General features: G+C 46.3%; 4 protein-coding genes across 4 annotated transcripts; 1 reads left to right on the top strand and 3 right to left on the bottom strand.

Annotated features, from left to right (window-relative positions):
• Positions 1-1,827: 1,827 nt before the first annotated feature.
• On the bottom strand, positions 1,828-5,288 carry DFJ58DRAFT_716739 (uncharacterized protein; the record flags this gene model as incomplete). The annotated part of the gene is made up of 6 exons (XM_041384258.1): positions 1,828-1,890; positions 3,122-3,175; positions 3,217-3,430; positions 4,063-4,348; positions 4,779-5,029; positions 5,251-5,288. The coding sequence occupies 6 exons, from the start codon at positions 5,286-5,288 to the stop codon at positions 1,828-1,830; spliced, it is 906 nt and encodes a 301-aa protein (XP_041242933.1).
• An 880-nt stretch (positions 5,289-6,168) lies between these two features.
• DFJ58DRAFT_842267 (uncharacterized protein) lies at positions 6,169-7,241 on the top strand (the record flags this gene model as incomplete). Its single annotated transcript, XM_041392810.1, has 5 exons — positions 6,169-6,282; positions 6,338-6,476; positions 6,532-6,764; positions 6,839-6,967; positions 7,047-7,241. The coding sequence occupies 5 exons, from the start codon at positions 6,169-6,171 to the stop codon at positions 7,239-7,241; spliced, it is 810 nt and encodes a 269-aa protein (XP_041242932.1).
• A 4,559-nt stretch (positions 7,242-11,800) lies between these two features.
• Positions 11,801-13,095, bottom strand: DFJ58DRAFT_661802 (uncharacterized protein; the record flags this gene model as incomplete). Its single annotated transcript, XM_041382250.1, has 2 exons — positions 11,801-12,859; positions 12,946-13,095. The coding sequence occupies 2 exons, from the start codon at positions 13,093-13,095 to the stop codon at positions 11,801-11,803; spliced, it is 1,209 nt and encodes a 402-aa protein (XP_041242931.1).
• Positions 13,096-13,566: 471 nt separating this feature from the next.
• DFJ58DRAFT_661781 (uncharacterized protein) lies at positions 13,567-14,157 on the bottom strand (the record flags this gene model as incomplete). The annotated part of the gene is made up of 2 exons (XM_041382246.1): positions 13,567-13,935; positions 14,008-14,157. 2 exons carry the CDS (start codon positions 14,155-14,157, stop codon positions 13,567-13,569), a joined length of 519 nt encoding a protein of 172 aa, XP_041242930.1.
• Positions 14,158-17,125: the final 2,968 nt, after the last annotated feature.

Raw genomic sequence — 17,125 nt, 5'->3', positions numbered from 1 at the left:
CTGGCCAAATCGGACTCAACGGAGACCTCACCTTTCCAAGCAGACAGTCGACTCCCCAGAGCCATGATATGGGAAACCACAGGACCCGGGGAGTATCCTGGAGTGCGCGCCTTTGCCCAGAAGATGAAGGCCGCAGTTATGGCTGCCCATGACACAGTGCTGGGAGCAAGAGTGAAGCAGATGTGTGATGCCAACAAGTGTTGCAGAACCTGTCCTATTGTAAAGGATGACCTCGTGTATGTATCAACAAAGAACATGACATTACCTAAATACACAACCCAAAAACTCGTACCCAAGTTCATCGGCCCATACAAGGTCATCGAAGACTACCGTAACAACTCATACAAACTGGACCTGCCAAGCCGGCTTCATCAGCGCGGAATTCATCCAGTCTTTCACTCATCTTACCTCCGCATTCACATCCCCAACGATGATCGCCTCTTCCCCAGGTGGATGGAGACTCAGATTGCCGAGTTCAAGGAGCTCAAGTTCGAATGGGCAATTGACAAGGTACTCACCCACTCTGGTAGATGAGCTGACTCCACATTTCAAATCCTGTGGAAGTCAGGATACACGACTTGGCTGCCCTATGATCGAGTGGCCAAGTTGGGAGCACTAAGGGATTATTTCACCCTTCTAGGCATCGAGGATGTCTCAGAGTTAGGAGACGGGGTTGGGAATCTCCCTGTTGGGGAGTCCCAGGTGTCAGTTGGGCACCTCAAGCCAGAAAACCCGGAATATAATTACCCGGCATCTGACCCCTCTTCCTCCCATCCCTCTCTCTCCTTCACCACACACGACTCTCTCTTACTCTTCGCCAGCTCCATCACCACCGCGGCCATGGCCCCACTCCTTACCCATGTTGGCGCTTGCCGGTACACCTTACCCAGTGGAATGGGCGACGGAGACCTTATGGTGGTGCTCGACATGCTCCAAGCATACTTAGAATATGACGTCCAATTGCGGTTAGGCACAGCCACCAACCGAGCGTCACCTGCTGGGTACAGAGATTTCGCCCTGTCAATCAACATGCTACAAACCACCAATGGACTTACCTCTCAGTTCGCGGAGGAGTCCATGGACAGACCTCGCATTGCTGGCCTGTCACCCTCCATCACAGACCTCGTTGGTGAAGAGACTCCATCTGCACCCCCTATCTGCACCAGCGTGTCTCAACCTCCAGACGGAGGACGTTGGTTCACCCCTCAATGAGTAGAGCTAGTTGAGGAGGCTCTTTGGCAGAACCTGGCGACCTCCAAGCGACAAGGCGGAACGCTCCATTGCTGACTGAAAGGTGGCTAAACGCGCCCGCCACACCAACCCTTCATCACCCACCTGTCAGAACACCAACTGTGGTGAGGGCTCCAGCAGCACACCTATCATTAACTCCCGTCCTCCTTCCCCTTTCCTCCGCACTACCATTACTGCCACTCCTAACCCCAACTCACAGTCGGGCCAGATAGAGGTGGACGACTTGGAGAAGTCAGCACGCAACGAGGAAGAGAGGGAACCCACTGGGAAAGGCAAGGCCAGAAAGAAGTGAGGATGTAGGACACATCCTGGAGGGGAGTATGTGGCGGTTGCCAAACCCCACGCCGTGAAACATGATCAAGTATTTTGGACGCTCTAGGCCCGGTGAACGAAGGTTCCCGAGGCCATAGGTTTATTTTCTTTTCTATTTGTTATTACATTAATCACAGGCTTCATACGCTACAAAAGTATATAAGACTGCACTGTTGTACTTAGCCCCCAGATTTCTTGCAATCACGACTAGGCTTGTATCTGGATAACTTGCAGAGAAACTCTAAGCTTCCATTGTACCGTCTTCTAAAGTTCTATCCATAACTTATACCAGCCGGTTACAATAGCTGTCTTGGAAGCAAATACGCACTTTGATACGCAGTGGCTGACCACCACGTCTGACAACCGAGTAGTTGCATCTTCACGGATACGGCCGTAATCAACACACCCAAGGAGGAATGTCAAAAACCCAATTATGAATCCTACAGTGCTACGCATCAACAGTCAGCAATTTAGTTTGGAACGCACAAAGAAGCACTGACAGGAGATTGAGCCCTCTTGCCAATGCTATGGAATATCTCTTTGCCTTCCGAATAGGTGACAGATACACCTCCTGCAGAAATGTGTCCAGGTTATGTACGTTGACCCAGTCACAAAGCGGACATTTGTAGTCATCCAACCCACGCATAGGCTTGGGTAATGGTTGTAGCCACCGATGTAGTGGCGTCTGCAGAGGTTTGTCAACGTCTAGTTCTGACAGTCTAGGAGGTATTGAAAGCATAGGTAGAGTATCAATGGGAGGGGCTGTTGCATGTGGAAGCGATCATGCGGGTGTGGAATAAAGTCACGTTATGAGCGGCCTCTGCCCTTAGAGGTGCGGCCAGACACTGAGGAATCCTCTATCATGACTCGGAAGTGCTGAGGGACATCATCAGCCGATTCCTGTTTGTACATTTTGTCCTCTTTTTGTATGTTAGGCCATAGCATGTTCATCTCGGAGCTCTGGCCGTCCCATGATACTCTGTGTTTTCTGTGTGACTTGGTGCTCTTGGACATGATCCCTGTGGTTGTGTGGCCTGCTTCTAGATCTTCCTCGGTGGTTTCGTTCTCATTTTCCTCGACTAAGAACTGGTTGGCTTGAAAATAGCCTTGGTGTGTATGGCTCATTAGATCAATCATGTTGAGGAAGGGACGTGAACTGGACATCATGAGACTTCCTGGTGGATATACGGACTGTGAGCCATGCAGATATGTCACAGTCCTGGAAGACATTGAGGGGAGGGTGGAGACAATATTCGGAGGACCAATCACCTGTAAATTATGGCTTTTAGTCGTTCAGACCAAGTTCATAGACAGAATATGGCAGGATTGGCGTCGTTTGTACTGCCAGACAGTCCAACTTGCTTGAAGGATGTGTAACTTTGTCCCTTGTCTCACAAACACTCAGAAACTAGTGGCATCACCGTGACAGTGTGACCATGTCCTCCTCCGCTTCATCAGCATAAAACTGCATGGAGTGATGAGTCATCCAAGTCTGATATTATACCTCCAATACATTGTTATCTATGTAGATATCCTCTTTGTGCTCAATATATGATACAGTGATGTTGGTGTTGGTGTCACTGCCAAATCCCCAAGCAGCTTCTTTTGGACCCTTCCTGGCAGCTCATACAGGAGCTAAATGAAGGAGACAACCTTCATGTCTGAACCCTCTCCCACAGGGTGCTCCAAATACTCCTGGCAGACAAGAGTACCCTCAATTTGTGAGTGCAATGCAGCGAGGGCTGCGGACAAAGGACCGTTGCCCTCACCAACAACCTTGCACACCATACCATCAATCTCCATATCACCCTTGAATCGGGGGCCTCCACCTTCAACCCGCTCGAAACAGAAGTCACCCAGAGAAAACCTGCCCTTGTTTTTCGATCTTGTAGGCGTATGTCTCCTGGAAGAGACGGGTAAGGTCTTCATGCGAGATTTTCTGACTCGTGCACGGTGCGCTGCACAACTTCAAAGAAGGAAGTTTGCAATCTGCGAGGGAGCGTTAAACCCAGAGTATTGGCAATAGCATCTGAGACGTCCCGGATTGGCCAGAGGTGGTGTTGAAGCCGACACTGAACTTCAGCTCAGGCAATATATGATCGCCAATGGCAGTGTTGACTGCACTCAATACAGCATGCAGACTGGAAGCGACAATGTCAGAGTTGAGTCCAACACCCCACCACAACTCAGATGCTTGGCAAGTTTTCTTGATGTCACGGTCGTCAGTGGTAGCAATGAGTTATATGTACGAGGTTGCCTTGGAGGTTCTCCCTCACCAACTGCGTGCTCCATGTACCTGCGGAGAGTCATGCCGATCTCCAAATGAGTGCGCAGAGCATCAAGAAGAGCAGAGATGGGACCATTGCCATCTCCACGAATGACACATAATATACCATCCACCAACATAGTACCATCAAAGCGACGATGCTCATTGAAAGGTTCACCAGTGATGACTCAGCCGCAATATGGAATGACCTGAGTGCCAGTCTACCTTCATACTTCAATCCACCGAAGTGGTAAGTCTCATGGAACGCTGTGGTAAGGTCTTCGACGGTGATTTTGCGTGCGTTGTGGTTGGATATTTGGTGAATGACCTTGTAGAATGCAACCTGCATATTGCGTGGATGGTCAAGTTGCAGGTGTTGCTTGACAAGGTACGCGATACCTCCCATTCCGGACTGCGCATTGACATGAATGACGGCTTTGTAACTGCATCCAAGGTTGGCAGGGTCCAGTGGCATATACGACATGTTACCACAATAAGTAACCTGTATTCTCGTTCTAGCTTGCAGACTGAGATAATGAGCCAGGGCATTCAGAAACTAGGCCTTTTACAGTGGTCCAGCAGCTCCAGCCAAACCAACCAGTTGGACCCAAATTGACACCTGGTTTTTGGGGGGTTGAAAATGACCATGTCATTAATTTGCAAGGCTAATTAGCTGGCCAAATTTATGCACCCCAAATTCCCCGAACCCTAATTTTCTCGTCAAACAATGCTATGATTACTAGAAAAATTGTGCAGATACATGTCACCACAGTTGTCGGACCACGATCCGTCCCCAGCGGCTTACTTCAACACACTAGTCTTCTTTGATGCGAATGAAAAGTAAGACTCATTGATGGTGCAGCTGATTTTTGCTGATCATGAATCATAACTAGTGCTTTGTCCCACATCTTGAGCTTGCCGTTTTCAGCATTCTTTTTGTGACGAATACCTGGTGCTTCGAAACCTTTCTTGATGGCATCCTGGTGCGAACCAGAGAAGGCCATGAAGACAAGCTTGCCAGCGTAAGGGTGTCTTGGGTGTACAGGGAGGTCATTGCAGGACATCACAATGTCAATGACTTTCTGGATGTTGCTGAAGTCGAGGTTTGGGGTGATTCCTTGTGTGTATAAGTTCAACGCTAGGGTCATGAGGTTGAGATTTCCTGTACATTCCCCATTACCAAACAAACAGCCCTCCACTCTATCAGTGCCACCAAGGACTGTGAGCTCTGCGGTAGCAATAGCAGTGCCTTCATGATGTTTTAAATATGTCCATGATTGAATGTGTCCATGATGCACCTCTGCCATTATGCAGGTGCAAACTGAGGATGATGTTTTCTCACTCACATATATGAGCGGCAAAGTATTCGATCTTTGAGTATGGTGAATGGACATAAGGAAGACTTTTATAAAAGCACCTACCTGATCAGCATAGTGGTTAGGAGGAGCAATTTCAACATGGCAGGAAGGTTGAAGATGATGCAGTCAATGCCTGGCCTAGCCTTGCCCCATGTGGTCTTGACAGCCTCACAACCTTGGAGAGAAAACTCCAATTCTGTCTGGGTGAATGTCTCCGGGCCGTATTCAAACCAAACGTGCAAGGTGATATTACTAGACCCCAGCAACTCCTCAGCTAGTCTAACTAGAATTCCCTGGTAAGACCTACACTACATTTTGCCCATGCTGTCCCTCATCATTACAAAGTCTACTCTTAAGTTATTAACCAGCACTGATACATGCAAGCCAGGTTTTGCAGACTCTCCGGCAAGCTCCGAATTGGCACTTTGCTTGTTGATGTCAACTACCCGTGTTTTTTACGGTTGAGTTCATTGAGGTTTACTAGGTAATGCCTTTCATGTAGACGAATCATTGTTGGCGAGTGCCGGAAACTTCTTGTTCGTGGTCAACAGGTTTTGCCACTGCTGCTGTTCCTATTACTCAGGTAAAGTCAGAGATAAATTTGCAGCTGACAAGGTTTTTGAGGTCTTGTCATTACGTTCTTATGTTACGCTGCATGTTATGACATGTTTTCAGGAACTTTGGAAGCCAATGTCATTTCAAAACACGACTCGAAACACACTTTTGATTTAATTGCTTGCCTTGCCGAGGCTCCTGCAGGAATTGATGGTTCTTGGCGATAGATTTCCAGAATCCATTTTAATGTTCCGAATTACTACAGGCTCCTATTACTCTCCAGCTAACTCTTAATTCTGTTCATTGAATGGTCTCAATGCGAGCCAATCTGGATTAGAATACCAATCCTCTCCGACTGTATTGTTTTAGTTATAAGGTGGGCACTTACCCATTTCTTGCTCAGTGTCACATTTTATGTTCCGTACCATGAGTCTCCAGCCTCTATCTAGTGACAGGACCATTGTTCACGCTCACCACCCTCCTCCTTACGAGATTTATCACATATTCTCTCCAGATCACCCATTTTTACCTGGTGCACCAGTGAGTGAAAAATTTGCACTTGAAAGTTGATGCCGTCTCTAACATATTTACACAGGTTACAAAACGAATATTCAAAGATTTACATCAAGGAGTCTTTGGTGAGCTGCTCATACGAGGCTTCAATTTAAACCCCATTATCTTGAACGCTGAGGCAAGTCACCACTTCCATTCAGTGGTTCTCAGAAACAATTGCAGTATGTTCACGTTCTTGCAACTTTCCTAACTTATCACTAACTAGCTTGCATACAGATGTCCAACAACAGGAATCCCCAGTGGTCTTTTCCTTGCAGTACAAGATGGGAATATGTGGACCAATGCGACTATTTTCATTATGGAAAAAATGCTGCTTCAGTTTCCTCGTTCAATCAAACCTCCTGGACCCGGTTACACATACTTTCAGCGCGGTGATTTCAGACAGAGTCACACTTGCTAGGCATGATGATAATAAATACAAATGGCTCCATACCCACGATTCACATATGGTAAGTATTGGTATACACATTTTGACATACTGATAATCTATCGTGCACGTATAAGGAGAAAAACAACTGTTTAGAAACTCCCTCCCTCTGGGCCTTATGGCAGAATTCCTCGCAAATTATTGTATCAACGCAATTTGACACGAAATTATCACCTGTCGCTCCACACGAGTGCTGACTTGCGGACCAGGGCTGAAAAACCTCAGGTACAGCCTGGGATGTGCCATCATCACAGTATGTCTATATTTATATCTTTCTTAAGCTGACTCGAAAGGTTTCCTCCAGCTGCAGGATGCATTCGGCGCCGAATGGGACTGGGACATTATTGAGAGATTTGATGGTTGCTATAGTTCCAACTTGGTGAACAATGAGGAGACAACGAGATTCTTTGATGACATGACCTCAATGATGAGTCAACTGATCGCTAGTTGGGATCACATTGCCCCACAGATTAGGGATAGCATAATACTTGTAATGTAAGTCCCTTCAATGGACGTATTGCCTTTGTTGAGGGTGCTAATAAATCCTGCCACAGTTGTAAGATTGACCATCGCTTATTACAACTACATGATTGTGACCATGCACTCACTTCCTGAGTTTTCAGGGCTAGTCTCTTGTACCGTCTTGTTTCCTTGTGGTACATTTCTTATGGTTCTCGTTGGTGGTTTTGCTTCTCTAGATAGTACCTTATGCTGTTAGCATCCGCTATATTCAGGATCGAATGACATTATATCTATCACCCCGTAGTCATAGTGCTAGAAGAGCGCACCCCAGGCACTGGACTGAATGTCAGGCATAATATATCCCAGCACCAGAGCATGGGCCTGTTGAACTCCTACACTCCAGAAAGCAGTGGAGGCGGTAGAAACTGATTCAGACAGACTGCAGCATCAGGCACATGAACTCAACTTGTTCTCAGTGCCAATTCAGGGAAGATGGCTATCTGTTTTGCTCCAAAACTAAACAACGTCGGTGAGTGGGTAAGATATCAAATTGGAAGTAGCTGGAAGATCTCTTCTAGTACATGTGCAACATAGAATCTTCAATGCTTACTTCAGTAAGAACAGATTGCTTACATATCCATAACGAAACACTTGTGGTTCGAAAGAAAATTCCAAGCACAAGCTATGGTTTGGGAAATAGACGTTCCAAATTGGCAATATTAGTGTGCACTGTGATAATGTGATATTAGCATCAGTGTGATACAAACCGAGAGGCAGGGAAGTAGTATATATTCTCTTTACCTTGAGAGAGGCAAAATTACATTCTCAAATGTCCTCTGACTCAGAAAGTGTTGATTCACGCCCATCTGATTTCAATGATGCTGCAGAGTTTTTCCTAATTGATGCCGCTGGGCCTGTCAAGGCCAGCGAAATGGACCAGTTTGTATCTTCAAGGAGCCATGACTATGTCAACTGCCCAGGTCAAGCGGGGCATGGTCAAGGCGCACCTGTCTATCCATGCGGGTGTTACAAGCATGTGGTGGACTCCCCTGAAAGACTGAAACAGGTATGCCGGCTCCTCCTCTGAAATTGTTCCTAAAGTTACTGGGTTCTTTCAGAATTGGATTACAGCAATGTCAGAAGACTTCAATAACACAGTCAAGCGCAAAATGTCATGGTTAGATGATGAAGATACTGCACCCAGGTGAGCTGCATTGTTGCAACCAAACTTAGAAGGGCAGCCATGGCGTCCAAATAGGCACAAAAGGCTGAGAAAAGCCTTTGAGTTCAAAGGTGCCACACAGGTTGAAACACTACGGGAGATTGGGAGAGACATTGAAGCTGCCATCAACAGGCAAACAGCCGTCCTATCTGAGATTTGCGAGGCTTTGAAGAGTCATTGAGTGTAATCCTTATGATACCTGATAATTGTGCCTACTTACATACAATAAACAATGTCGAACAATGATGAACTATAATGAATCATCAGAATACAACAGAAATGACAGAATTTCGCTCTTCCCCACCCATCTAGCTGAAAAGCAGTGATACATAAATCTCTGTAAATGAATGTGAGCTTGATCTTCCAAGGTCTTTCAGATGATTCATCCTGGAGACATCTGAGAGAAAACAAGAGCATGTCGGGACATGAGACACTGTCATATACCATATACCCGGGTACAGATCTGATCTAGATCCGATGGACATATCCGTTGTCCGGTCCACAGATCCGATCTGATTCTTATTTCATGTCCTGTTCATATAACTCTAACTATCGTTCATCTCCTTTCGGTATTCCTGTACACCGGTATACTGGTTATCCTTTACTTCCATTATGCTTACTGATCCGCTACACTTACTGATCCGCTTTAACTTATACTTCATTCCCGGTTCATGATTTGTGATCCATCCGACTTACCAATACACTGTGCACATACTTTGCTTATACTTCATACATAGCCTCGTGCCTTTGCTTATTGATCATTCCATTAGTTATCCATAGTATATAAACCCTTGTACATGCGCTGTAGTAGATCAGTTTGAATATCATCTTAGATTGCACTCATTCCGTCTGGACTCTAAGTCCCTCTGTTATCCGTCCGGACTTGAGTACAATACTCTTGTCTACTCTGAGACTTAGGATTGATTCCTATAGTCTATATATCTGCCTCTGTCTTCGGACAGTCCTCACCTGTTAGCTTCTAGTTCGGATCCGATCCGGATTAACCGTTACTCTATACGTTCGATATCTGGAAGCCTTAACGGATCCGTTATGATACTTATCCGTCTCACTAGACGCGATACTCTAACACTCTGAAATAAGGGGCAAGACTTGGGAAAGGGGCACAGCGCACGAGCTGAGGCCAAAGCCCTTCGGATCTGATACTACTTGAGTACGGTCTTAACAGACACCCTCTGAAATGGCTGACATCGAACTTAAATTGTGACATGAGGTAAAGACACAAAAACATGCAGTAGAAATACGAAAAAGTCCTAGTGCTGCCAAAAGTCCTTGTACTGAGTATTTGCAACACGTCTGCGCTTGCCACGACCCTCAACATCAACCTCCTTCGAACTTTGAGGCTCTGTATCATCTAGCGCTTGTTCATAGCTCTCTGACTCATTGTGTGCCAGCAGATTACCTAATCCATCAGCGCTATAGCCATCAGGGACTGACGCGAGCATCTCTGCGCTTGTCATTGTGAAATGCTATAGAAAGAAATATGTCTGCCTGACAAGGCCTAAGCGTCGGTCGTCACACACAACGAACCTATGCGCAACATGTCACATGTCACACACCCCTTCAAACTTTCGAACCTAACATTCATTTGGTCATACCCAAATTGGGTCGAACTTAGGTGCGTATCTCTACAGTAGACCATAGGCATTATGATGTCCAGTCAAGTAGTTCATCACTTGTTGTACTTGCGCAATGTCAGCCACACAAGGACTTTGTTTTTTCAACTTGCAATTACTATGGTACGGCAGAAGAACACAAGCAACAGATTTAACCGACACGGTAGCCAAATCAGGGCAGGTTTAAGATCCGCGTAACTCATTTACGAGAAGGTCAAGTCGGCATTGACAACGACATTTTAGAATTGACCAGGCCTTTACTGTCCCTCACCAGCTGGAAACGAGGAATGTCACATTTGTTATTAAGTGCAATGATATTATAGATTTTCTGACCATCGCCAAAGGTGGTTCGCGTGAGAATGCCTTGAATCACGCCATAAGTCAAAACATAAATAAGGCAAAATGATAACATCAAAAAATCTCGATACAAGTGTGCTACCACTGCTCACCGGCTGGAAATGAGGAATGTTGCTGTATTGTCATTGACCGCTCACGTCACTCTGGACTTGCGGGCATCGATGGCTATGTATCTACCACTCCAATATTTCTTGCAGTGTAAATGGTATTATTTAGCAGGAACAGAATTATATCCATCTGTAGTTCCCACAACTACAAAATAAAGGACTCATCAATTCACTGATGTCATCATGATTGAATGCTTACATCAACGTCGCAGCGGCATCACACACCGGCGGTTTGGGAGTTTTTCACTATGCGAGATTGGTTTCAAAATGTTAGTGATAAAGTTGGCGTTTTTACTATACATTTTGACACAGTAAAGATAAAAAATTTGGATGTGTGCCAAAATCCCAGGCAAAATTCTACATTTTACGTACCATTTTGAGCGCCATAAATTATAAAGTTTTGAGCATAGGAAAATCTTCCTCAAAATATCATGTAACTAGGGACATTTGCCGATTGCAGCATAATTAATTTTTTTGCAAGATAAAATGGGATAGGTAAAATGTGAACTTTTAGCACGAGAAAAATGACGTGGGCACTCATCGGGCATTCATTGGGCACTCGTTGGGCATTCATATTGGGCATTTATGTTAGGTGCTCATCAGGCATTCACATTTGTCAGTGGAAATGCACTATAATGTATGTAGACTCGTGAACAACTGGAATACGGTAATACCTGGCAGGAAGTTACATTATGAGGTTAAGTAAAGGACGTGAGTGCATCCAGGCCAGTTATGCTGAGGTCATCACCATCATCGTCAGTGTCCACATCATGATCATCTAGCCTACGCCTCTTGCCAGACTGGGTGACTTCTACCCCTGAGCCGAATAATGACTGGGACTTCGTGACCAAGACTGGTTTGTACTTGTCTTCCAACTCGAGCTTTTGCAGAACAGCAGAGTCTTTGACAGGCCAACTGGATAAATCAAGGTGGTTGTTGAAAATGCCTATCACGGTGTCATGCGAGTCCAGGGCCTTCATACCTATCTCCTTCTGGTAAACAGGGGAGTTCGTCATGAGCACATGTGAAGCTATCAGCAAATCTTGTACGACAGGGACTTCTCGCATTGCTCTCTCATATGTGAGCCGGAATTTATCAAATACCATCTGCTGATGCTCAGTGATCCGTGTGTACCGATGTGAGAAGAACTCAGCAAGTGCATGGACAAGAATGTCGAGCGGTTTGCAGTCGACATACATAAGATTGGGAAGATTGCTTCTCCTGATGAGCCAATTTGCTTTCGAGGATGATCCGGGGTTGGTTTCAAAAACCTGTGTTATGAGTGATGTCCAGTGAACGACGTCCATGTAGGTCTCCTTGTACATAAGAGTCGTCCACAGAACGACATAAAAGCTTGACAAGAACTCTCAAAGTCAGTCAATTTTTTGCCCACAATATCGAGAACCAGACGGTGAAGAGTGTGTGGAGTGAGAGGTAAGTGGGGCCTTGCCCATTTAGTGCTGCCGAACTTGGCAGTTTGAGTAGATTGCTGAGCAATAGAGGGGGGTACATCATGATATGCAATACAGTTTGGGATATGGGAAACCTTGTGCAACATCAATAATTTGTACGTCTCGCCTTCTGGTAAGACATTGGGTAACGATACCCGCCAAGAGTCCTTGAACATCATGAGCTTCTTGTTGACAAGGTCGAATGCTGGACACGTGCATGTCCAGCGGCCAACAGGCGAATGAGATTTCGTAACAGGTTGGGGAAAGACCAATGTGAGCAAGCCAGAGCCCTTGACATTAGGGACATCGACTTTGAACATACAAGTGGTATTGGGAATATTTAGTTGTGACCTTGCAAGGTCAGCCTCCTCATCACCAGCAAGCATTACAGAAGTATCGACACCACGCATTTCAGGTGATGCCCGTGCGTAGTGATGGAAGAAGTCAGCCAAGTCTGACTGGTTATTGTAGTCGATGGTGCTGGTGACGATAGCCCCCTCCCTATCCCATCTAATAATTCGAGCGCGATCATGCATGATCAGGACAGAGAATGTGTGGGTACGGAACTGGGTGCCAAGCTGAGCTGCAGTATAATTTGTTATCTGTCCCAGGGTGTCCATACCCTTATCCATCTGGGAGATGACACTATCAACTCCAGTGTCGCAGAATGCGTCATGGGAGTATGACCATTTGAATTCAATGATGATTTCTGTGGCAGAAACATCACAGTTGCGAGATGAAGGTTCACGTCCATCGGGATACACGCAGACGTCCGGCTTGATGTTGAATACCATTGACTTTAATTTCGAACAGTTTTTCGTGTCTGGGTGATTGTGAGTGTCGACAAATGATAGTTGAGGAGCGAAAGGTTTGATGGCGTTAATCTGGGGTTAGGCGATCAATAATCTCACTAATGTATGTGCGAGGGTATACTCACGAAGGATGTGTAAGCATGTTCCTCATTTCTGACAGAGACCGTGTCGTTGAATACGCCAGCAGCGAAGGCTGAAGTGAAGGACGAAGGATCATAATCGGGAATTTGAGAAGTTGGTAAGAATTCCTGGAGAAATTCGCCAACTGGCATCGGGCCGACGAAATAACCTTTCATCTCTTTACCCATGGCATTAATAGTTTCAAGCCGGCATCGCATAAGAGTCGTAAAGGGCAGCATGGTGGAACTGTCCCGTTTGATAGGAGTATCGATGACGTCATTGGGAGCTAGATAGGAGCCATCCGCAAAGGACACATTACTGGTTCTATGGTAGAGGTGCCTTCGACAGGCACTGCAACGTCGGGTACAACATTCATGATGGGTAAAATGTACAGGGGTATGTATATGACAAGATATGTATGACAGGTACAGATATGTATGGTAGGTATGTATGTACAGATGCTAATGGCAAAAACAGGACCGTGGTGATATATTCCGAAGAGGGAAGAAGGGAAAAAGATAAAACCTACATTTGGAGCCTTTTATAGTGAATGACTCAGACTCAGTCCGGATTTTCCCGGATCCAGAACCACGCTTCAAGCGGGTGACACCGTGAAGTTAGAGTTCCACTCTGTGTTTTGAATCAAGATTGATTCAGTCCTATACGTCGTGAGATATGACATGTGAAAAATGGGGAGGAACATACTCGACACAAGGAGACGGCAACAATGTGCTGTGGAGAAAATTCCATCGTGCGAAGTGCGACACTACCCACTCAGGCTTGACAGTTTCAAGATGATCGATGAGCACTGAAGAATATAAATGAGCCGGGAAGTAAGGATAGTGTCGGAAAGGATTGGGGTGAGAATACAGAGGGAGGTAACGCCGTACGGCAAAGCCCACTACTCGCTCCATCTCGAAAATGTACTTGATGATCCCCAGTGTCGGGGGCACGTTCCTGATACCGCCATGATAATAGAGGATCAGGCTGTTGCCTACATGGGTGGAGTCATGGGTATAGATGGATCCCTCGTGGAATGTGTGGGCATGCAAGACTGCCCACCGAACTTGGATGAGTTGATGGAGGTCGTCTGGAATGACTTGTTGTGTAAGGGGGCGATCTTTGGACAGAGAAATAGGATCAGTGTCGACTAAGGGAGACACCAATCTGTCGAATAGAGACTTCACCTCCCTAAACACAGGAGGACAAGAAGGTCGGTTTAGCCAACATTTAAGCTTTGCAGCCTTCATGTATGAGTGAAGGAGAGTTGATTCTTGCTGACCTGCGTGAGCCAGCGTAAGTCCATTATTGACACAGAAGTTAGAATCGTACCGAAAATGTGATTGTTTGGCAACTGTTGCAGCTGCCCGATGAGATACTCATATGGGAAACACCACCATGACCTTACAGGACCGAAGAGCTGCAAGTAGTCCCAGACATGCAATGCCATATGGCCATTCGTGCGATGGGGTGCACGTGGAAGTAATACCTGCAGGTCCCTCATCCAGTCGACAATGCATCCACGGTATGCTTCTGCTCGAGCCGTCGTCATAGATCATTGACACACAATGTGGACGGCAGATACGAGGGCCATCGTATGATCAAGGATCGCACAACGACTGACTGCAATTTCCGATGTGTAGTGAGTAGATCCCTCGCCCCACAAGCTTACCAAAGCTATGGGTAAGTATAATGTCGTTAAGGTGCACCATTCATTGGCCTTCAGGGTTCCAGCTTTTGTTTCCCCGAAGTTATAGGGGACTGATCTTACCGAGGATGGCGTATCTGTTGTCCTAATCACATCGGTAATGTGTTGCATGACCTCTGGGGTAGCAATGTGCAAGTTTGACAGCTCAGGCGCGAAAGGTTGAGTTCGACACTACACAGAGGCGGCTTAAGAGTACAATAACACCAATAAAGTAAAATACTCACCCAACTGATGAGCGATCTAACCCAATAGGGTTTGAAGACCTTTTTGCCAGGGTGAGGGATGTCTGGCGTGACACCCAATCCTTCCGACACAAACTGAAGGGATGCGACTGTCTTGTTCAACAATTTTCTCTCTAACTGTGCGAGGTGATCCTCGATAAGCTGTGGGTCATTCCCTTCAAGGTTGGGGACTGCTTCAGTAAGGAGACTCTGAATTGATTTGACAACCCTGATGTCTTTTTCTGGGAAGTCTCGAGGTTTGTTGAGGTCGACATCAAGGAAGAGATAAGTAAAAGCAGGGATAAAATCAGGCTTGCGATGTGCGGAATCAGACGTGAGGCCTAGAAATTTGCGAAAATGAGCATGCACGAGACCCTCCAGCAGGCAATGCATGGCATCAACGACGATTTGGCGAGAAGGATCCAAATATGATAACCTCCAGAGTGTCGACCACTGCACCCTGTGTGATGCGAACAACTTATTGCGCTCAGCAGAAGTTCCAGCATTCTTCCAGAGCTCAGCATAGCGGCGCACTTTGTCCTTGTCCCAAAGTCTCCAATCTTCAGACTGAACATCTGTTCGACCGCAAGTCGATTTGTGCCAGCAATGGCAGGCAGTACAATAAAAATGGCTCGTTGGACCTGCCAGCTGAGCGGCCTTTCTCGCCACCGGGAGGTCACATACTAAACATGCTATGGCGCTGCGTGTAACCCGACCATGAGCGTTGAGAGCTGTGCGGCAATAATGTATCCCGTGCTCCCAACTTTCAACCATATCATCAACCATAGGATCGAGGAAGAAATTCAACTCGTCTCCTGAAGGTTCTGAAGGTCCAGGAATGATACCAGCTAAGTACATATTCTCGTGTTTGTACCGGATATCAAGGGGGAGGTTCAAACATGCGCATGAGATGATGCCGGTGGATGTTGATGCATTTCGTTGACGATTGCCTTCAACATTGAAAAAATCAATGTTGAGTGTGAAAGCATATCGCCCTTCATCGCCTCTGTCAATAAATAGAGACTGGCCGGACAGACCCTTGAAGGTGCAAAAGAAACTCACATCCCAAACATCCTTGACGATATGCGGTGTACTCCCAATGGACGCTAGTAGATCATCACAAGGCCTATCCATCAAGGCCTCCAGGTCGGGATGAGACAGCAATCCCGCAAGGTAGTCGTGGAAGTGGTGATAAAGGAATGTTTTTATTGGCTCGAATTGCCTGTCACCGGAGCGCTGCAGCAACAGTTCACCACAAGGATCACCTTCTGGTATGGGTTTGTTGAAACAATTTGTGGGATATTGTGCATTACTTGTGTTGAGGTTAGTCGCCGGCTTGTAAGTGCAATTGCACGCTGGACAGACTGCGTAAGTAGTGGTCTGGCCATTGAGCTTGAAGTGTGAAAGCGCGCTTTCCATAGATCATGGAATCTGAGCAAGAGTGTTTTGCCGACGAGACTCGGAATGAGGGTCCTGCGCATCCATCACGAGACTCAAAATTGAGGATAGGACTCCCATGAGAAACTCCCCGTGTCTGTGACCGATGCCAAAAATGACAACAGAGACCGCCCCTAAAAAGAGGGATAGTTGGGCAACCTCGTCACAGTAGTCGATTGGCAAATCATAATGATGTGCTTCATAGGATATTAGTCAGAGGAACATAGGGAGGAAATGAATGGAACTCACAAAAATCAAACTCAACCGGTTGAGATGATACAGGAAGGTCATCTTCTTTGTTGGTGAGCAGTCTATGCATTTCATCGCACGAAGCTTCCAGCTGGCTCCTGCGAGAAATGATGGAGGAGATGTTGTGCTTGACTTTTCTGAGGGTTGTAGTTATTCCACCTAGCTCATCTCGTATGAGACGTAGCACATCACGAGAAGTTGCGGAGAAAATTCGAGTGCGAGCTCTAGCCATCTGTGACTCCACAATGTTCAAAGTTACTTGAGCCCTTGACTGGTGCCGCACTTCAACAGCCTGGAGAGCACAGGCAATATGTCTAAGAAACAACCAAATTAGAGAGCTTGATGTAAGGCGATGTCTAATACGATGCTTACTGCGTATCATCCAGAGTGAGTCCAGACATCACATTGGTGGTAGCATCCAGAGAGTGGCTTTTTCCCTTGTCCCGTTGAACCTCTGATAGGGAGACCCAGAGTTTGCTATGACTATCTGGATCGCTCTCGATGTCGCTTAGGGTGATCGCAAATAGTTCAGCGGCAAGGTCATCCACCGGCGTCAATGTTGTGGGTGAATGTGTTGGGTGAGCCAAATGTTGGGAGGACGAC

The sequence above is a fragment of the Suillus subalutaceus genome (assembly GCF_016647625.1).
Source record: "Suillus subalutaceus strain FC151 chromosome Unknown DFJ58scaffold_67, whole genome shotgun sequence".
NCBI lineage: Eukaryota > Fungi > Basidiomycota > Agaricomycetes > Boletales > Suillaceae > Suillus > Suillus subalutaceus.
Note: the sequence above shows the minus strand (reverse complement) of the source record. Positions and strands in the feature narration are given on the sequence as shown.